This window comes from Microcebus murinus, chromosome 16 (assembly GCF_040939455.1).
Source record: "Microcebus murinus isolate Inina chromosome 16, M.murinus_Inina_mat1.0, whole genome shotgun sequence".
In the NCBI taxonomy this organism is placed as follows: domain Eukaryota; kingdom Metazoa; phylum Chordata; class Mammalia; order Primates; family Cheirogaleidae; genus Microcebus; species Microcebus murinus.
In genome coordinates this window covers 13,762,068-13,784,079 of record NC_134119.1, presented here as the reverse complement: position 1 = coordinate 13,784,079, position 22,012 = coordinate 13,762,068, and the positions used below count along the sequence as shown (strand labels likewise).

At 43.9% G+C, this 22,012-nt stretch overlaps 1 protein-coding gene across 4 annotated transcripts in view; it reads right to left on the bottom strand.

Moving 5' to 3' along the window:
* The window catches only part of ELMO2 (engulfment and cell motility 2), a 40,253-nt gene that overhangs the window by 11,555 nt on the left and 6,686 nt on the right, over nucleotides 1-22,012 (bottom strand). The window contains exons 2-11 of one of the 4 annotated variants that reach the window (XM_012742974.2): nucleotides 17,238-17,365; nucleotides 16,894-16,934; nucleotides 16,282-16,354; nucleotides 15,892-15,942; nucleotides 12,159-12,340; nucleotides 10,467-10,566; nucleotides 8,519-8,670; nucleotides 6,045-6,123; nucleotides 4,320-4,355; nucleotides 2,378-2,428 (exon numbers count right to left, since the gene is read on the bottom strand). In XM_012742974.2, the coding sequence (XP_012598428.1) occupies nucleotides 2,378-2,428; nucleotides 4,320-4,355; nucleotides 6,045-6,123; nucleotides 8,519-8,670; nucleotides 10,467-10,566; nucleotides 12,159-12,340; nucleotides 15,892-15,942; nucleotides 16,282-16,354; nucleotides 16,894-16,934; nucleotides 17,238-17,315 (843 nt within the window). In that variant the 5' untranslated portion in view covers nucleotides 17,316-17,365. Of the gene's footprint in view, nucleotides 1-2,377; nucleotides 2,429-2,510; nucleotides 4,239-4,319; nucleotides 4,356-6,044; nucleotides 6,124-8,518; nucleotides 8,671-10,466; nucleotides 10,567-12,158; nucleotides 12,341-15,891; nucleotides 15,943-16,281; nucleotides 16,355-16,893; nucleotides 16,935-17,237; nucleotides 17,366-22,012 lie in introns of those variants that run through there. The other 3 variants (XM_012742975.2, XM_076010898.1, XM_012742980.2) reach the window with 3 other exon arrangements.

Below are 22,012 nucleotides of genomic sequence, written 5' to 3'. Positions count from 1 at the left end.
AGCCACACATGGCTAATGGCTACCATTTGGGGCAGAGAGCAGTGTGTCCAAACTCGAGTGCAGCGTGTGCTAATGCACTCAAGCCAGCACCCCTCCCTCTGAGCTGGTGACTGTGCCCAGCCCTCCAGCTCCTGCTTGTCTCTCAAGCATGAGATCTGTCAACCTTGCTCAGTTTCAGGGTTCCTCTCAACTCCCCAAGTTTCTTTTCTTGCTCTCTGCTCTGCGCCTGCCTCCCCTGAACTTTCCCTTCCCTCCATCTCCCCCCACCCACCCCTGTCTCTCTCCTGGCACAAGGTCTCTTCCTTGTCACTGCTTCCCCTCCACACCCTTCCTTCTGCCTCACTCTGAGCCTTTCTTCTCTCCTGCTCCCTCTCTCCACCACCCTGATTTCTCCCTACCTGTCTATCCCTATTCTTTCCTCCTCATTGCCCTGCATAATTTATAAATAGCTTTGCACAGAAGCAGAAGCTGATGTGATCTTGGTTTTTGTTCACTTTTATCTCCTTTCCAAACTTAAGAAACATCATAGCAGGAAGGTCATTAATTACTATAGCCATCAGTGGCTTAAAGAAGTACAGCTCCAGTCTGATGCGTCAGTTTCAGGGTTTTTACATGTAGTCATACTTGGAGGTCAAGCATCTCGGGGCCTACGCTCTCTGACTTGGCTCAGTGAAATCCCTGGACTTCAGTGACCATGCGTCCACCATTTCCTCCCAGACCATTTAAGTCCTGAGTCCTGATGCTGAATTACCTTCTATGTGGAATCTTTATTTGTTCACAAGGTTTGTCCAGAAATTAAGTTGAACTTCTAACCCCACTAAGTCAATAATAAGTCTCAAACATAATTAAATTTCCCTCAGAAGGGCACCCTCACCCCCACACGTGTAGAGGAGAGTGCCTGGGACAGCTGCTCAGGAGTGTGGATAGCATGCGTGGGAACCTGGGTACTCCCCTCCCTACTTGTAGGCAATGTTCTAGCATTTGCTCGGGGCCCCTCCTGCCAGGCTGGTAGCCAGATGTAACCGGTGAAGCAGCCAGCAGAGAGGAGTTCTGCACGGGGAAGTCTGTGGACTCTTGTGTGTTTAGAGCATAGCTGACTGCTCAACCTCCCAAGTGCTCAGAGCTTACTTCTTCAATTTAACACCTTGGCATCCTGTTCTGCCAATACAAGGAGAGTGCTTACTGAAGTGCCAGACACCCTGCTGAGCACTCTATATACATCAGTTCGTTTATTCCTCACATCCAAATGAGCAAATTGAAGCCCAGAGGAGTTTAGTGAACTGATCAAGATCAAAGATTGGAAAATGACAGTGCAGGGAGGCTCGCTGACTCTAAAGTCCACGTTCAGTATCAAGTCTTTTACACTTGACTTCTAGATTCTCATTTTATTCCCTTCACTGTGGTCTCCCAGTTTTCCCATTTTTAACAACTGATAAAATCGCTTCCTTTTAATCTAGATCCTTGTCTCTCTTCCCCAGCTCCACCTCAGCCCTCTTCCACCCCGTATCACCACCGGGTGACAGGGAATTAGACCTCCTTCCAGAACCCTCCACCACTACCACCAACTCCTACTCTACTCTCCCCACCTCAGACACCCCTCAGAGTGCTCTTTCTCAAGTGCAAATCTGGTTATTTCACCATCCTAATTAAACCCCCTCAGTTGTCCTTAGGAGTTAGACTAAGGCCTTACTTGATTCAGTGTTTTCTACCTCTCCAGCCTCATCACAGATCTGCTCCTTGCCCCACCCTGTGTCCAATCACACACTCCTAGGTTCCAGCCACCCTCTGCCTGGAATCCCTGTTCTTCCCGGTAAGCCTGCTTACCCTGCGCAGCTCACCTGAAGATATTCCTCCAGAGGTTTCCTGACGCCTTCTCTGTCAAGGCAGGGCTCCCTGCTCCCAGACCACAACCACTGCCCGCACTGTGCTATGATCGCTAGTCCTTCCTGCTTGACCAGAAGGTCTTTGAGAGCAAACACACTGTCTGTATTTATCTCTGTCAGTACCCTACACAGTTCAGATTTATGATCAGTATTAGCTAAATTACTTTCATCTTTTGTGCCGATTTTGACATATTTTCACTGGATAAAAATTTTGGAGCAGCAGGGCAACAAGCAGTATAACTGACCTTGTCCCTCCCTGGAGGCACTGCAGTTCCTGGTGGGATGACTTCCTAGAGACAATTCTGCTCACAGAGGGATCACAAGAAAAAGCTTTCCAGCTTAAGAAGTGTTTGGTACCTACTGCTAAGTTCTCTCTGTGTGCCCTCAGCATAAAAGTAATTTAATAATAATAATAAAATAACTATAATAATAGTAATAATTGCTATTAACAGCAACAAAATAGTAACAAAATACAGTGTGTCCCGGGAACTTACATTCAGGATTATAGACCGAAGGTGCTTCTGTGCAAATGCATTGGCCATATCCTATGGAGAAAAATAGGTACATATAAGGGAAGCTGGCAGGTGCATACCCGTAACAACTATCAAGAAGATGGTGATATCATACCTCTGGGGCCTTTTCTCTTTCTTAAATTCTTTTCCTTTCAAATGAAAAGTGGGTAAATGAAAGAAAATCTACCATCAGTTGTATTTTACACTCTGAAAAATTTCTTCACTTTTCTGAGTGCAAATTAGTTCAAGTAGGCTTTCCCTTCTTAATGGCATAATTGACCGCATCATCTTCAAAGACAGATGTGGACTGCTTGAGGAAGAGACACTTGCGTCACAAGGATGCCGGCAATGGACATTGCACGTGGAGCACAGAGCAGTGTGATGGATTCCAAGCCACATGCATTGTTCTACACAGACCCCGCCACCAGGGCTGGAAGGGGCTCTAATGAAGCACTGGCCCCAGCTCTTCCCCCAGCACCCCGTGGATGAGCTGGGGCACGGACGCTCTAGGTTAGTACGTGCTTCACTTCTGCCTGGCTGAGGGAAAGCAATGTGCTGGGTGCTTTGGGGTAATTTTTCATAATAGATTCACCTTTTTAATTCTATTTGATTCAGACTTTGACAGTAATGCTTTATTTATTTAGCAGATCCAGGAAATAAAGTATCCTACATAAATGAATCTTCCAGGGAGCAAAGCTTTAAGGGTTCTCTCAGAACCATTATTTTGACCATTCTTATGTAAATTTTAAAAATATATTATATACACTTCTTTATTTCTGAAGCAACTACAAAGATTATAATTTAATCACTGCCAAGGACTTGGCTTCATCGGAAAGAACATCAGTTATTATTCTGTGCTGTGACGCTGTAATACCCTGAGGAGCTATTGAAATGTGAAGCTATTTTCCCCTAAACAAAATGGTCCCAGATTACAATGCTTTTAATTTTTCTGACAGCTTTTCATAATTCTTCTGTCTCCTCCTTCCAATGTCAGCCATCACTTCTTACTAATGTTAATTAGTATGACTTCACTTTCTAAACTGCTGCCTTCATTTAATTTTATAGATAATTCTAAATCAATGGGCCTAAGGGAGCTGTCACACCTCTCCTATGGAGTAATATCCATGAGCTCTGTCATTTTTCTCGGAGCTAAAAGGTCTTTCTCTCTCACTTCCAGATTTCTAGCTATATTCCAAATGGCTGACACTGCCAGGAACATTAAGTTTTATTTTGCATTCCCTGGGCACACACTAGCTGGCAGAGGAGGAAGGTGGCCTAGAAACTTCTCTGGTAGCTATAGGTGGTCGGTTGAGATTAAATCTTGCTGTGGACAACTCACAAAGTGAGTAATTGACAGTGGTCTACAGCTCAAATATAAAAGTCTTAGACCAAAAGCTTCTCCGTGGTGCTGGGGGCAGGCACTTATCCTCTTTCACATCCTCGCAAAGCTGACCTCTCCAAAGCTCCCTCTAACCAAGAAATGAGCATCCAAACTCCCTTTTGTCAACTGTCTAACCTTGTCAGAGTCCTACAGTCTAGTAAGAGTCCAAAAAAGGCACGGATTTACCTTTACTCTTTTGCTAAGGCAAGTTGGATGGCGACGCATCTGTGGTATTGTCTAGATGAAAGTCACAAGCAGTTTCTGAATCTGATCTTCCCTAGTTGAACCACAGACCCATGCAAAGGAAAATTACAAAGGAAAGCTTGGGCCACACGCCCCGGGACAGCTACCCCTTAATCCTTTTTGTGACTCTAATCTGCAGTACTTCCGTAAGAGTCCTGACAAAGGAGATTCACAACACATGACCTTTCCCTGGGTCTTGACGTGCCCTGAACATCTAGATCAGACCGTGAGAGTCTGGCCCAGCTTTGACCTCCCCACCTGGAAGGCCCGGGGCCCTCTCCACACAGTGGTGCTACTTACAGTGACAGGCAGGTCTAGAGGATTAAGGTGCTTGTCCTGCCGGCAGGAAGCAAAAAGCACAGAGAGAAGCAGACGGAATGAGCTTTCAGCTTACATTCAAACAAGGACTGGGAAGGAAGACATTAACAGAGCCAAGCCATCCAGAAAGACAAGGACAGACAGAACCACAGATGCTCCTGGTCTTCCCTCTAAAATCTACCAAGAGCTCCGTAAATGATCCCACTTGGATGTCATCTTACTGAGCCCATGATATCGACACAGAATTAAGTCTTACTTTTGTACACACAATTAAGGTTTTTTTTGTTTTGTTTTGTTTTTTAATTTTTTTTTTATTTTTTTTTATTTCGGCATATGATGGGGGTACAGATTTTAAGGTTTCAATAAATGTCCTTTCCCCCCCTCCCCCCAACCATTAAGGTTTTTCTCAGAGAAATCTAGGATGTTAGTGTTGGAAGGGTCCTCAGAGATCATTTAATCTAGCCCTTTCACTTTACCGAAAGAGAAACTGAGACCCCCAGAGGTTAAAACGACCAGTCCAGCCAGCAACAGGGGAAGTACTTAGTCCCAGGCCCCTCAAATCTTAGGTCAATGCTTGTTCCACCACCCAGATGATTCCATTTCCTCCTGGGTAAAATAGGGGTCTTGCTTTTTCTCATGACATTCTTGTGAGGTAAATGGGGCAGATGTTGTTCCCACATTATAGGTAAGGAAACTGAGGTTCAAAAAGGCAGAGCTCTCTGCATGTTATACAGCTAACAGAGAGGGGAAGAAGGATGTTTAGAATCTGGAACAGAGGACCTTTATGAAACTCAGTGCGAAGTCCCATTCATTTTGGACCCCTTGGACTCAGTGGTACCCACAGGGTCTCCTCTTCCTTATTCGTGATCCTCTAACACAGGAGTCAGCAAACTGTGGCCTTATTAGGCTTGTTGCCTGTTTGTGTAAATAAGGTTTTATTGGGAGACAGCCATACTCGTTCATTCACCTATCGTCTGAGGCTGCTTCTGCTACAACAGCAAGGTTGAGTAGCTGCCACATGAACCATGTGGCCCATGAAGTAGAGAATATTTACTCTTTGGCCCTTTAGAGGAAAGAGTTTGAAGGCTCCTGCTCTGACCTAAGACCCGACTGGTTTCCCCACCTACCATGTTTCCCCGAAAATAAAACAGGGTCTTATATTTATTTTTCCTCAAGAAGACACCCTAGGGCTTATTTTCAGGGATGTGTTATTTTCCCCTCAAAGCCTCAGCTTGCAGCACGCACAGGATGGCCGAGACCTGACAGGGGGAGCCAACCTTGTTGGTGGGGCTGCCCGCACCTTTCTGTTCAGCTCTGGATAGTAGCTGTCACGATGAGGCAGATGAGAAAGACTGCTCGTTTTCTTTACTGCTTTGCGTCAAAATGCATGGGTTGTACAGATACACTGTGTAGCCACGCCCATCACTTGGTCTTTTTTTCAGGGTAGGGCTTATATTACGCAAATGCTTAGAAATCCTGCTAGGGCTTATTTTATGGGTAGGTCTTATTTTTGGGGAAACATAGTAGTTGTCTCCTGAGTCTTCCCCAGCAAAGCCGCCCTGCTGGGCTCTGGCCACAGAGGGCTAAGAGAAAGGACTCTTGGGAAAATGGCTGGATTTCTGCTTTCTACACAGCAAAGAGTGGGTGGGGTCAGCATTATTCTCTTAGAAAAGCCCAGATGAAAAGTGTGTAAAGGCAGCCACAGACCTGTCGCTTGTCTTCAGGAGCCTTCAGAAAAAGTGCGTTAATCAGTGCAATGGCGTAGGTCTGAATTTCCTGGTTGGAGCTGTGTCAACGGAGAAAGAAGGCAGAGGGAGATTAGAAGACTGAACAGCAAGATAATGTTTCAAGATGGTTTAAAACAATCACTAATAGACTGTAATCAAATCGTAATCTGAGGCTGAGTCTCAAAAGCATTAACGGTGGGCATGCTCTTGACCTGGCAATTCTGCTAATAGGAACGTATCCTGAGACAGTAATCAGAATGCTGTGCAAGATTTATTGACTAGGTGTTTCACTAAAGTACTATTTAAAAAGGACAGCATGGTAAATGATCCAAATGTTCACCTTAGCAACTCTGTTTATACATATGAGAATCCTAGTAATTATTCAAAATCATGTTGTAGGGTAAAGATTCTTAACCTGGGATTCAGGGATGGACTTAGAGGATCTGTGAACTCTAGAAATGGTACAGAAATTATTCTATGTAGTCAACTATGTGATATTTTTTCCAAAGAGGTGAGAGTTTGTAGCTGTTAATGGATTTTCAGAGGTATCTGGGATGCAAGAAAGGTTTAGAACTACCCTTTTAGAAGGATCTTTGACATAGAACAATGTTCAAGATATTATTCAGTTGAAAAAATCATGGTACACATAGTATAGTAAGATCCCAATTTTGTACTGGAGGGACATTCAATTTAATGTTTACCAGTGGGTATGTCTGAAGGGGGCATAATGGGAAAATAATTTACTTTTCATGCTTTTCTGTATTTTCTAGGTCTTTGAATACAAACTTATCTTACTTTATTTTAAATAAACAAAATAACTACGATCATTCTCTGGAATCTTATAATCCTGGCACATGACAAGATGTCCCCACCTGCCATGTCGTGGGTGCCTTCTGTGGCTCTTTCCAGAGGGGCAGATGGGCTTTCAGGTCCTGGTCAGGCAGGGGGCACCTAGGATACGTGCCCCCTGGTCTAATAGAGGGCCTATGTGTCCCTCAGCCCAAACAGCAGAGCACATAAGTTCTGGCGACAGCTGTGGACTTAAAGTATTCACCAGTGACCCTTAAGAAATGCCATGTTCCTCTATCATCCTTAGGAAGGCAACTGGGGTCATTCTCAATTCTGAGACAAAAAGTAAAAAAAAAAAAAAAAAAAAACCAGAGAAGTTCAATGCTGTGTGCAGAAATTTGTAAAAGAACAACAGAAAGATAGGTGTGAGGTCACAGGAAAAGCATAACTCTATCTAGAGTTTATCATGTCCCTCTCACTCTAATCAACCTTGTTGGCTCTTTGGATATGAAAGCTGTGGCTAAAGAATTCTTTAAAAGTGACAGCAAGAAATTACAGCTGCAAGGAAATCATTGTGCTTTCTTTTTACTTGGATTAGTGGAGAAAAACAGGGTGGGAGTACAGTTTTGTGAGGACAGGGCTGCTGTCCACTCTCAAATCCCTGGAACTGGCAGGGGATTCTGGCAGCACCCTGGCAATATCCAATATGACAGAAGTGAGCATGAGTCAGAAAGGAATCAACAATATTACCACCCTTGTTTTGGGAAGTCCAGTTCCTTTAAATTATATAGACCAGTTGAAAGTGAAGTAAAAAGAATGGAGAGGAGAGAAATGGTACTCCAAGTGGTTCATTTGTCATCTGTTTTTTTTAATCTGGTAAAATGTTTTAGAATGTGATAAGCTTCTTAAAAAACTAACACAAGCAAAAAAAAAAAAATCCTGAATTAAATAATCTAATGTGTGCTGGCCACTCTACTACTACTAGACTGTTTTTTTAATCTTTGATCCTCACAGTCTGAGAAGTGAGGTGATTAACCCCAATCTACAGAGGAGGAAATTGAGATCAGAAAAGACTAGGTGAGTTGCTAAAGGCAGAGACCTTGTATGTGGTAGAGCCTGGATTTGAACTGATATCCTGAACTCATGCCCTATATAATACTTCTTATTATACTATTCTCCACAGTGCATTGTTAGTTCAGTTAAGTGTTCATTCAGCAAATACTAATTGAGCTTCTACTTAAAGCAAGGGATACAAAAATGGTTGGTCCCTGTTCCCAGGAAATTCAAAGTTTAAAATGGGCAACAGATAATAAAAATACAGTATTTTATATAATTATCGTAGTACAGACAGCACTATTTGGCCCATAGGGGAGAAAGCATCTAATTTGTCTGGTACCAGGGTGGTATAGGAAGATCGGGAAAACCTTCACTTTAGCCGAAGGGGCAAGGGGAGTTACAGAGGATTTTAGGCAGGAGCATGACATGATCAGGTCTCAATTATGAAAGGAATTCTGGCAGTAATGTGGAAGAGGTGATGAATGAATGAACAAGAGGCCAGTAGCTTGGAATATAAGCAAAGCAGAGGTAGGACTGGAAGACTTAAACAAAATAAGAGGAGAAAAGAGAACAGACAAGTGAAGGGAGGGGGTAGGGACTCTTACTCACACCTGGAGGTGTGAGATGAGCTGGCCCACGGTGATTTCCTCTGCTATCTTCTGGTACAGACTCTGGCTGTTCAAGACCATGCTCTCCAGGATGGCCAGGGACCTCTGAAGGATTGACACGTCCACCATGGGCTGGCTCACGTACCCTGCAATCTGCACCAGAGAAGGGTAAATCAGCCAGAAAGTTCAGGGTCCAAAAAAGCTGGACAGCTTAGGTATCTGATGCTAGCCCTTAAAGCTCTTTCCTTTAGGCATGATGACCACATTTGGGCAGTTGTTGCTAGGCGGACAGTGGTATCTGGGTTATGGCTACCCTAGCCAATGTGCCAGGAATCCCCTAGGCATGGGTAACTCAATTGCAGAGCACAGTATCCATTCAGCTGTGTTTCTTCAAAATCTAAAAGCTTAATCCTTTTTTTTTAACCCCAAAATAAGGGTTCAGGGCATGAGAAAGCAGAGTATAGAAAGCAAAGGATATTACCAATAGTGGGATCTCATTTTATCTCCATGTATTCTTTTTCTAACATATACTTTCTCCCTATGCACACTGACAACATCATAGAGTTTGAAAGGCAGAAAAGACCTAGGATTCTTTTAGTCTAATCCCTCTTCTCAATTCCCATTATAATTTTACTGGCACATGGTAATTTCACTTTTGCCCAAATATCTCCAGTGTTGGCATGTCCCCAATGTCCTAAGCCAATGAGGGGTGAAATTCTAGGTTAGCAGATATAATATTCATTGGTTTTAGTTCAATTTTCTGAATTGACACTGCCCCCTCTTGCAGAAGAAAGGGGGGCTAAAGCAGAAGTGTCCCCTCCTACCTACTGAGTTCAGTCTGATAATCAAACAGTCTACCTTGCAGATTTGTAAACAGAAGGCAGATTTGCAAATGGAGGGCACATTTTTTATCCAAAGAGAAGGGAGAGTTCAGGAAGCCAGTCTGAAGACTCAAGGAAGCTCACACTTATAATCCTAGCACTGTGGGAGGCCAAGGCAGGTGGACTGCTCAAGGTCAGCAGTTTGAAACCAGCCTGAGCAAGAGCGAGACCCCATCTTTATTATAAACAGAAACAAATTAATTGGCCAACTAAAAATATATAGAAAAAATTAGCCGGGCATGGTGGCACGTGCCTGTAGTCCCAGCTACTCGAGAGGCTGAGGCAAAAGGATTGCTTGAGCAAGAGTGTCAGGTTGCTGTGAGCTAAGCTGACGCCAAGGCACTCTAGCTCGGGCAACAGAGTGAAACTCAAGAAAGAAAGAAAGAGGCCGGGCGCTGTGGCTCACGCCTGTAATCCTAGCTCTTGGGAGGCCGAGGCGGGCGGATTGCTCAAGGTCAGGAGTTCGAAACCAGCCTGAGCAAGAGCGAGACCCCGTCTCTACTATAAATAGAAAGAAATTAATTGGCCAACTGATATATATATAAAAAATTAGCCGGGCATAGTGGCGCATGCCTGTAGTCCCAGCTACTTGGGAGCCTGAGGCAGAAGGATCACTGGAGCCCAGGAGTTTGAGGTTGCTGTGAGCTAGGCTGACGCCACGGCACTCACTCTAGCCTGGACAACAAAGCGAGACTCTGTCTCAAAAAAAAAAAAAAAAAAAAAAAGACAGAAAGACAGAAAGACAGAAAGAAAGAAAGAAAGAAAACTCAAGGACAGTACTGGTTGACCGGCTGGTTTTATCCCAAGTGTTACTGACAATCCAATTCTACTTTGACCATACTCAGTTCTGAGAACCCAGTTCCACCTCCTCAGTGCAGGGCCGAGAGTGTAACAAAGCGTGAATCTTTCAGGAGCCACAAGAAGACCAAAGCTCATGGAAGAAAAATCTGGCCCGGGGAATAGAGCTGACCCTCCCCAGAATGGCTGTCTTGCCCATGTTTCCCCTTAATCCCAGAGAACAACTGGCAAGCAAGAGAGGAGAGAAAGACAGATTATTAGAGGCCTCACCTGCTTAATAAAGGTGATTGAAACCATGTCCCAGGAGACAATGCCATGGTCCATGAGCTCTAAGAAGGCAGTCAGGGTGAATGCCAGCATCTCACTGTAGCTGAGACATGTGCAACACACACACAAAATACAGAGATTCAGACCCAGGGAACACAGATATGAAGGCAGCCATGAAAGGGATGGATTTCAATGTGAACACCCCTTGGGAAATCAGTCGCTGCAACCGGAAGTGCCTGTGTGCACACCTAGCCAGATGTAGAACAGATTCAGCCCAGATATCTGTCATTGAAAAAACAGGCTGTTGGATGATTAGCCTTCCTTCTTCATATTGCTTCATCTTAGGGAAACAGAATCATTTATCTATTTCCCAGGTTCTGAGAAGACATCAGGCCTTTGTCAAACTCCAACACATGCTGGAGGAGCCTAAGGGAACTTAAGTCCCATGTTAATGTTTAGGCCAAAAGGAAGCAGAGAGTACAAGTGTGGACATGGGTTCAACTCCTATTCGACCTTTTACTAACCAAGCAAATTTTATCTTTTCAAACTTCAATTTCTTCCTCTGTAAAATCGAGTTAGTCTCACGGCATTAACCTCATAGGGCTGTGGTGAGGGCAAGATGATGATATATATACACAGCCCTGACTGGTCAAGAATAAGGATTAAAACATTTTCTCTCTTTTGTCTCTCTTCCTTATATATTTAATCCTTTATACATCTGTGCAGAACTCTAGAATTAACAAACAATATTCCCATTTATGAAGCATGTTCAGATACATTCTCATTACCAATAATCCTTACAACCATACTGCAAAGTAGGTATTATTATCCACAAGTTAAAGAGGAGGAAATTAAGGGCAATCTAACCCTGCACTCTTGGAAAACTGCAGAACTCCAGGGTCAGTGCTGATGGCAGCCAAAGGCTTCGGGACTTCACTACAGCTGGAAGGGCCAACATTTAAAACAAATACCTATGATTAGTTGCTCAAGTTGGCTGAAATTTTTAATAGCTGATCCATCGGCTAAGAGATTTCTGACTCTCTCTCTGCCAACTTAAGCTCCACAGGCTTAGATGAGAACCCAAGCATCTGTTTATTCACTGCTGATCACAAGGCATAGCTTCCCACCACATTCATCCTAACTCTGGAGTATTATAAAGAGCCCATGATATATCACCAAGTTCTGGATCTCCTCCTCTCTGTGCAAATGTGCAGGGGGATGGCGAATAGGGGTAACCTGTGGTGAACATAAAGGCAGGTGTGCGCGTGTGCATGTATGTGCATGGGAAGGAAGGGGCCTGGAGAGGGAGGGAACAGGGAAGGTTAAGAAGAGACAGACACGGTGGGCAGTCTGCGCATAACCCTCAGCAGACCAAGCATTTTCCATAAAGTAGCAGGTCTGTCACGGACTCACCTCTTTCTTCCTGACTTCCATATCCTCTATTTTTACCACTCACTTGGCACAGTACTGTTTCATACTGTTACTTAATTTGTGAGAGCCCAACTGCACAAGGTTTAAGACCACGATAGTGAATCAGAACTCTCTGTATGGACTCTAGTGCTTGGCACACTGCTCTGCATACAGGTGGTGTTCAATACATCCCTTATTTGGACCCAATGGAAATGAGACTAGGACGCCCTGCCGAGTGCAGTAAATCTTTGAAGTCCCTTGGGACAAGACCTCAGTAATACTCACTGGGACAAGAGCTTGGTTCCACTTTCCACGAGCCTTGTCAGCACAATGATGCCATCCATGTTGATGAACTCAGTGGCAAAAGTCACATCAGCGGAGAGCTTGGCCAGCTCTTTCATGGCATCCAGCCGGGTCTCCATGCTGGATGACTGGGTCCTCTCCATCAGCTGGCGCGCAGCCCGGGACTGTGAGACCAGGGACAAGCTTTGTGCCATCTGCTCCTTGCAGCAGGTGACTACTCTGTGGATAGCTCACAGGGGCCTTTCTGCAGACATCCACACCTGAGGCAGAACTCGTTTTTCACACCGCTTAGGAGTTGCTACATAAATGTTTACTGGATCAGTCAGGGAGTTACCAGTATGCCACGACCAATGTGTAAGTTATCAGTATCTTTTCTGTACTACTCTGGTCTATGGATTAAAAAAAAATTCCTACTAAGGGAATACAAGAGAGATCTGGGAAACTCACTAACTATGGCCAGTCACAGAGAAACAGTGGCTTAATAGAGGAAAAACTTCTATTAATTATCACTGTCAGACAGTGGAAGAGGTTTCTCTTGAGTTATTGAGCTCCCTGTCACTGGAAGCAATCAAGGAGAGTCTGGACAACCACCTGTCAAAGATGCTATAGAAGGGATTTTTGCATTAGGTAGAGAATTTAACCTGATGACCTTTAAGATCCTTTTTAATCCTAAAATGTGATAAACCTGACAATTTTTTAAAAACTTTCTCTCAAAGTCCATATCATTGTTCCTCCAAGTGATAGTCCTGGGGAAACTTTAAAAATATCAAGGGCCAGAAATATTTAATTTCAGCCGGGCGCGGTTGCTCACGCCTATAATCCTAACACTCTGGGAGGCCGAGGCAGGCGGATTGCTCGAGGTCAGGAGCTCGAAACCAGCCTGAGCAAGAGTGAGACCCCGTCTCTACTAAAATAGAAAGAAATTAACTGGCCAACTAAAAAAAAAATATATATATATATAAACAATTAGCCAGGCATGGTTTCACATGCATGTGGGCCCAGTTACTTAGGAGGCTGAGGCAGGAGGATCGCTTGAGCCCAGGAGTTTGAGGTTGCTGTGAGCTAGGCTGACGCCACAGCACTCACTCTAGCCTGGGCAACAAAGTGAGACTCTGTCTCAAAAAAAAAAAAAAAAAAAAAGAAATAGTTAATTTCAAAATCGTTTCATGAAAATGACAGCTGGTGGAGACAAAACTTTCACCCAGCACATGAACTTTTCCTAGCAAGAAGCTTGCCTCCTTTTCTGCAAGCCACGTCTAACATCTCTGTTCTGTGTTCACTGGTCTTTCCTTTTGCTGAACTTATTAACTTCATAGTCAATACTTCACTATTTACCATTTCATTATCCTCTATGTTAACGTTCAGTGTTAATTTAATGTTCTCTGCTTGTAAGGAAGAGCCTTAGGAGCAAAAACACTCCTGTTGTCTTTTCCTTTTCTCACAGTACTAAGCAAGTGACTGGAGCCCAGTTCCTGCTGCCGGCAGAGGAGTCAGGCCTGCTGGCCCTCTCCCCTTTTCCCATTACAGAGATGGCCCTTCACGGCACACTGCTCTCTGGGATACAGAAATCCCCCACCATCTTTACGGTGGAGGAAATGTGCGCCACGAGAAAAGGTCACAGGATAGAACAATTTGAAGAGCACTGGTCTGCATCCCACTTAGAAACTTCCAACTCCAAATGTCAATTTTACTCCTGAGACAGCATTTCTGGGCTGCTGCCTCCCGCTCCAGAGAGACATGCTTCTGGGAAGGCCAACTGTGCCATGCAAGAGGCCTATAAATGCTTCAGCACTTCCATAAAAGCGACTAACTCCCAGACTGTCATATTAAATTATCAGCGCTTAGGAGGTATGAAGTCTTTAAGGTGAGAAGTGCAGGAGAAGAGAGGGCGGCAGAAGAGCAGGTTGGTAAGCATACAGGCCTAGCATCAGACACTCGTGGTTTTGAGAGCCGATTTGGTCACTTTTTAGCTGTGTGACAAGTGGCAAGTTAATTAATCTCTCTAAGTCTCTGTTTCTTTGTCTGCAAAATTGGGCTATCAGAGTACTTATCTTACTGAGTGTTTGTTAGGATTAGATGATACAATATACACAAAGTATTTACCAAAATACAGGTGTTCAGTAAATGATAGCTGCTATCACTCCATACCGCCCTCCTCTCAGATGCGCCAGTCTCGCTGCACCAAGAAAACAGGTGCCATCATACCCTGAATTTTCTGGCTTTTCCTCTACAAATGTAACCAAAGCTGCACCCATGTTGACTGTCTTCCTCATGGGCCAAGCAGTCACAATTCCCTCCACCTGGGCTTTGGGTCCATCCCAGCCTGATCCAGTAGGGTTCTGTTTCAGTGATTACCTTCAACCTTCCTCTCTCTGCACCTTCAACCTTCCTCTCTCTGCCATCTTAACACATCCTCAAGGACACACTAAAACACTGCAGCGGAGGTTAACAACTGTGAAGGGTTAGAGAGGTGGGTGACTGGGAGCATGGGGGCAGCAGTGGGGTGAGACTTTTCACTGTATCTTTATCAAACTTTCTGATTTTTGAGACACATTGCTATTTTACCTATTTTTAAAAAGCACATCTTTTTAACTCCATATCCCTCCTGAATTACCACTTTCTCTGTGTGCTTCTTTTTAAAACCAAGCTTCTCGATACCATGATAGACTCGAGTTCCTCACTTTATTACCATTCTTCTATTCAACCCACTGCAATCTGGCCATGTGGCTGGCCCACCAAAACTGTTTTGGTGAAGATAACCAGTGGCCTCTGACCTCCCAGGTCAGTAGACAGATTTTCCATTCTCAGTTTACTAAATCTCTCTGCTCATTAAAAATTACAGACCACACATCCCTCCATCCTGACTCGCTCCCTGCTCTCAGCTCAAGTCACTTCACACTCCCAGTGTTCTTTCTGCCCTTTGGTTGATTCTTTAGAGACCTGTAAGGCCCGCTCTTGCAGAAATCAGGGGGTCAGCCTCAATTTTTCCCTTTCTCTCACATTCAGCATATCACATATTCATTGATGTCACCTCCTAAATACTTTTCATGTCCATCCTTTTATCTCTACGGCCATCTGCCTTCATTGGGCTGTTAACATTGCTCATTAGCCTCTTAAATTCCTCCTACCATCAACCTTCCTTCTTTTAGCCCATCTTCCACACTGCCACTAAAGTGATCTTTCCAAAACTTAAATCTAGACATAATATACCTTCTGCTTAAAATCTTTCAACATCTTCAATTTCCTTCTGGAGAAAGTTCAAACTCACGAGCAGGCAATCCAGTAACCTTTAATCTCTGGCTTCTCAATGACCGCTACAGGCCTTCGGCCACCCAGCACTCCTGCCTTCCCAAACACAGCACACCTCTGTGCCTTTGCGCATGCGGGTTTTTCTGCTTGGAATACTTTTCATTTTCTTCTTTCTCTGGCTAATTCTTGCTTATCCTTTAACATCTGAACTAAGCATCCCCTTTTCTGGGAAGACTTTCCAGAAATCCCCAGGCTGAGTTAGTCCCTTTCAGAGTTCCCACAATTCCCTAAGCAACTTTCTCTCAAGATCCCTGTATTTGTTTTTTTTACTCCCAGTTAGGCTGTGAGAGCCGAGACTGACTTTTTCATCTCCATAGTCCTAGTTTCTACAACACAGCTTGGCCATGGTAGGTGCTCATATATGTTTGTTAAATGAATAAACTAATAAAGAAGGAAAAATACCTACCGGAGAGATGGCCAGTTGTAAGATTGTCCCATTCTTAATGTCACTGCGAGTCTGGGTAGCAAAAAACAAAAAACAACTAAGATAAAATATTAAAATAGTATAAGCAAGTTCAATGAAGAAGAACTTTTGTCGTTTCAAAAGTAGTTCTAACTGAGGCTTTTCAGTCAGGCTCTTTGTCCCTCAGCAAAGGACTTCTAAGATGCTCTTGGAGCACCCTGGGCTCTCAGGAAAAAGCCACTAAAGGAGGACAAGGACTGGCACGCCCCAGTCTGCCTAGGAAGCAGCTCTTCACCCAACAAATGGAAGCTACCTAGATATTAAATAAGATAAATACTTGTGTGGTTCACTTCAAGCAAGGCCTGTCATGACTTTGCCTCTCCCTGTACCAACCTGTTCAGTGATGTAGAGCTGGGGACCGTCTGCATAACGGAGGGTGTAATACTCTGGGTTTGGCAACGACCACCTGTGTAAGAGAAAAACCGTACATCCCGTTTGGCCATTCCTCTAAGCCTGTCCAGAAGCTGTAAATAAATGATTTACAGTAGAGTTTCTCAAGGCCTGTTTGAAGTATAGCAGAAAAAAACTAAAGCTTTAGGTTGAGATGTTGAAAAAAATCACCTGCTCAGCCTTTTGTAAAGGTTTGTACTATAAAAGGAGTTGCATATGATTGAGGGTGGCCTCAGATCCCACCAGGAACTCAAATAGAACATTCCTGAACTAAAAAGAAAAAATTAACATTTATAGGTCTTAGGGGCATCCTTATCAACTGCATTTCCTTCGTAAGACAGTGATCCACAGGAGCTGGGCTGGGGTTGAAAAACTGATAGCATACATGCTTAACAACAGCTATGCTGCTATCCCAGGAGAAGCAGGTGGTCACTAATGGACCCCCACACTGGGGTCCTGCCTAACTGGAAATCCTTCGCAGAATTCCCTTCCAGTCTGGTAGTGCTCCTTCTGTCTGAGCTGCCATTGTCGAAAATGAGGTCTGTTTCAACCTACCCATCGCAAACTTCCTTGATGATAGATGCCAGGGGCCGTTTCTGAAAGAAAAGGAGAGAATCTTCACTAGCAACCACATCCTGCTCACGCCAGGGTTCTGCCATGCAGGATCAAGAGATGGAGCATGAGAATAGACTTCTTTCATGATAGCTTTTGTTGAAGAGGAAGCCTCTCCCAAACCATGTTGACTGACCGTCCCTAGGGTGGACCAGGCTCAAAGCTCAGCCTTCCTGTTACTTGTTCTTCCTCTCAATGCCAAGGATCCCCAACCCTCCAGACATCCCCTGCCATGCAGTCCCCAGCCCCCACTCCTTATATCACTGCTTCTCAATTCAGCAGCATACCTGGTCGATTTCAAGGAGCTGGGCATTAGCACCTGGCCACTCAATGGCCACTTTGACAATGTCTGATGGTGGTGGCATCGTTCCCAATGGGCCAAACTTCTCCAAGACACACACACAGACACAGCTGCCTGGGGAGATAGAATCAGAATAAAGAAAAAAAGTTGCAGAGTATGCCTTCATTTTTCCTTCTTGCTATATATTTTGGAGAGTCTGAAGACAGATACTGTCTAAAGTAACATGGAACTACAGTTGACCCTTAAGCAACATGCATTTGAACTGTGTGGGTCCACTGACTCACAGATTTTTTTTTCAACCAAAAGTGGATCAAAAATACAGTATTCGCAGGATGTGAAACCCACATACATGGAGGACCAACTTTTCCTATGCACAGATTTTGGTATGAATGGGGGTCCTGAACCAAGCCCCCTTGTATACCAAGGGATGACTATACTTGGTTTGAATTCCTCTAGATCATACTGAACCTCTTCTTGGGCTTTTGTCTCTTGAGATTAAATCAGCAAGTAGAAATAGGACAAACCTATCTATCATATACAGATCAGCCAGTAGCAAGAAGTGCCACTGTGACACTTCCTTTTAAAGGTCAAGAGGTCTTGGTGGTAGATGTGCATATTCACTGCAAATTCCCATCTGAAGACCTCAGGAGGGGAGAAGCATATGCTCTGAGACAGATAAGAATAGACAGGCTTTGCATGGTTGAGCGGATAGCTGAAGGAGCCAGGCTACTTCTGTTCTGTGGGAAGATCCCAGTGTCAGCAGGGCCTAGCTATACTCTCTTGCCTCCTCTCTCTACTTGCTGCTGCCACTTCTTTCCCCTCAAAGGATACAATGCCGAGCCTCCTCTGTGTGGGATGACGTTCAGAAAACGAGGAAGAGAACTGGGACAGGAAATGCTATTTCAGTCCCTATTGCCAAGGGCAAGTGCTTCTGAGGGCTCAAGAGTAGGGAGGCAAAGATATTCTCAAACAAAGGCTCCTCTATAGGAGAACAAGGCTTTGCAAATACCTCTGACCCCTTCCCCCACCTCTCTCCAAAATAAAGGAAAATAAATCATTTTGGGCAAGTCTGGAAGATGGGCCCATGTGACTGGTATCCTAGGCAACTCTTGATAGCTTAGTGGTATTCCAAGCAGTAGCTAAAGCATTCTCCCTCCAAGGTCTGACAAAGGAAAGTCATTCGACTGATGGATTATTTCAATGTATATTTACATTCCTTGCCTGCAGGTTCAGGAGAGGCCTCTCTCTTAATGAAAAAAGACCTTTCTGCATCCTCCAGGTTTAACCACTCACCGCAATCCATGCCTCGCTAATGGGGACCACCTGCCTCTCCTGGCATAGCAGCATAGCTGTTGCTAAGCTGTTATTCATGTATGCTATCAATTTTTCAGTCCAAACACAGATGTCAGTTCTCACAGCCTGGTACATACAAATCTCTTTGGTGAAAAGGGGTAAAACTCCCATCCTCTACAGAACCATAGGCCTCAGAAAGATGGAAGCTTTCATGACCATTTCCTAATCAGGGTGGGCTGCTCCAGAAGTTGACTGTCAAAAATATCACGTCAGGTTGGGCCCGGTGGCTCACGCCTGTAATCCTAGCACTCTGGGAGGCCGAAGTGGGCGGACTGCTCAAGGTCAGGAATTCAAAACCAGCCTGAGCAAGAGCGAGACCCCGTCTCTACTATAAATAAAAATAAATTAATTGGCCAACTAATATATACAGAAAAAATTAGCCGGGCATGGTGGCGCATGCCTGTAGTCCCAGCTACTCAGGAGGCTGAGGCAGAAGGATTGCTTGAGCCCAGGAGTTTGAGGTTGCTGTGAGCTGGGCTGACGCCACGGCACTCTAGCCTGGGCACCAGAGTGAGACTCTGTCTCAAAAAAAAAAAAAAGAAAAGAAAAAAAAAATCATATCAGAACATGACAATGTAAAAGACATGGTTTTCAAGGTGCTTTCACTTATTTTGTTGAGTCCTCCCAGCTGCCCCATGAAGCCAGCAGAATAGGATTATCACATCCATTTGAAGATGAAAAAACTAAAGCTCCATGTTTTATTAAGTGTCCAAGTTCACCCACCTAGCAAGTAGTAAAGAGGGAACAGAAACTGGAGCTGTCTTTGGCCAGTGGTCTACCCTGAGCTAGCCTGAATTTCTACCCGTTGCAACTAAGTCAAACCCAAAGGTCTTGAAGTGGGCTGGCCTAATGGCCTCTAAAGTTTCCACAACTTCTGCAGCTCCAGGCAGAATGTTTCCTGTGTAATTTTTGTGTCTAGACACACAACAAACCTCTGAAAAGAAACTGGCCCCATCGTGGATGCAGAGAGACAGGAGCACTCATACACTGCTGGCGGGACTGCAAACTAGTATAACCTCTGTGGAAAGCAATATGGAGATACCTCAAAGAACTAAAAGTAGAACTACCATTTGATCCAGCAATTCCACTACTAGGTATTTACTCCAAGGAAAAAAAGACATTCTATAAAAAAGACATCTGCATTCGAATGTTTATAGCAGCACAATTCACAATTGCAAAGATGTGGAAATAACCCAAATACTCATAAATACATGAGTGGATTAATAAAATGTGGTCTATGTATACCATGGAGTACTACTCTGCCATAAAAAAATGGTGAACTAATACCTCATGTATTATCCTAGATGGAGCTGGAGCCCATTCTAAGTGAAGTATCACAAGAATGGAAAAACAAACACCACATGTACTCACCATTAAATTCGTACTAACTGATCAAAACTTAGGCGCACATATGGAAGTCACAATCATCAGGTGTCAGGCAGGTGGGAGGGAGAAGGGGATAGGTAAACTTGCACCTAACAGGTGCAGTGAGCACCATCTGAGGGATGGTCATGCTTGTAGCTCTGACTTGGACAGTGCAAAGCAATTTATGTAACCAAAGCGTCTGTACTCCTGTAATACTCTGGAAAAATAAATAAATAAATAAAATAATAAAATAAATAAAAACAATCCTAGTTACACTGCAATATGTATAATCCAAATCTCAGTTTTCTTCTGTTGTAAGATGTTGAGTGTCTCAGGTGCCTCCTAAGTCTAAAAGTCCATGATTGTTAAGTGGAACTTAAAAAAATCCAAGGCCGGGCGCGGTGGCTCACACCTGTAATCCTAGCACTTTGGGAGGCCGAGGCGGGCGGATTGCTTGAGGTCAGGAGTTCGAAACCAGCTCTGAGCAAGAGCGAGACCCCGTCTCTACTATAAATAGAAATTAATTGGCCAACTAATATATATATAGAAAAAATTGGCCAGGCATGGTGGCACATGCCTGTAGTCCCAGCTACTTGGGAGGCTGAGGCAGTAGGATTGCTTGAGCCCAGGAGTTTGAGGTTGCTGTGATCTAGGCTGACGCCACGGCACTCACTAATTGGGCAACAAAGCAAACCATGTATTTTTTAACTCCTTTCTAAATACTGTCTTTGGAGATAAATACACTAAAGCTCATTACTTTATAGCTATTACTTTGTTTTGACCGCATGTGACACTTTCTAGGTTGGTTGTCTCTTTATTTATTAAAGCTAACCTTGCATGATTCTTAGGTGTTCCAAAAATTCACACCCATTTTAAAGCATGGAGATTTGCAACCACCAAGATCATTCAAGAGATACAAATAAGCCCCCATTCTCAGTGACTCTGTCCCTTCCCACAAAGCCCAGTCAGCCTATTTGTACTATTTGTACTATTTGTACTGAATGGCACTGTCCACAACTCTGCCATAGCTGAAGGGATCAAAGTGGACACTCAAGTTTAGCTGGACTAATCCAGTTTTTTCTCTTTAACTGAAAGGCACAGTCAAGAGAGTTGGATGCTAAGGGGGCCAGGATTAGGCCCTAGAAGAGGCACTGGAGCAGTAAGGTCATAGTGAGCCCCAGAGTAGGTACCATGGCAAGCTACTTACAGACCAAAGATATGGAGAAGCAAAAACAGGAACCTTGCAGAGGAAGCAATTCTGCAGGAAGAATCCAGAAATATTTAGATGAACTGAGAGCAGAAACTATAAAATCTCAGAAAGAGATGGAAAAGGTCACTGCTTGATGACTCTCCAGTTTACCTGGCTATACTTCTATGCTTGGGGTACCTGAAATTCCCCTGAATCCTGTCAATAAAACTACTTTAAATTAAGCTATCCTGTGTTTCTGTTCATTGCAACTAAAAAGCCTGTACCAAAACTGACACCAAGCTCTGGAGGAACTCTACAATGGAGGTCAGGACAGATAACATCACTGGCATAAGATGATGGTATCAAACAGGCACTTAATTAACAATGGCTGAATTAATGAGAGCAAGACCCACTCAGGTAAGTCTAGTTTGTTTAAAACAGACTAGTCATATGGTGACTTTGTAGTAATGACATTATATCTAATAGTAATGTATAGACAGCTTCTTTATAGTTGAATAGTCACTTCTATAGCATTATTATAGTTGATGCTCATAAGAACCCTGAAAAACATTCCCATTTTGCAGGTGAGGCAACTGAAGTTCAGATGGACTGAGACACTTGTCCTCCATGTACCTTTTTCTATACCCCTCTCAAAAGAAAGAAGGTAGACAGGCAGAGATGGAGAGGATCAATCAATCAATCAATTAGAAATGCGTCTCAAGGCCTTAGGACTCCAAAGTTAGTTCTCTTCCCCCTACATAATACTTTGATGATGAGGACAACAATGATGATATTAGCTAACAATTACATAATGCTAAGGCAATATTCTAAGGGCTTTACATATATTAATTCGT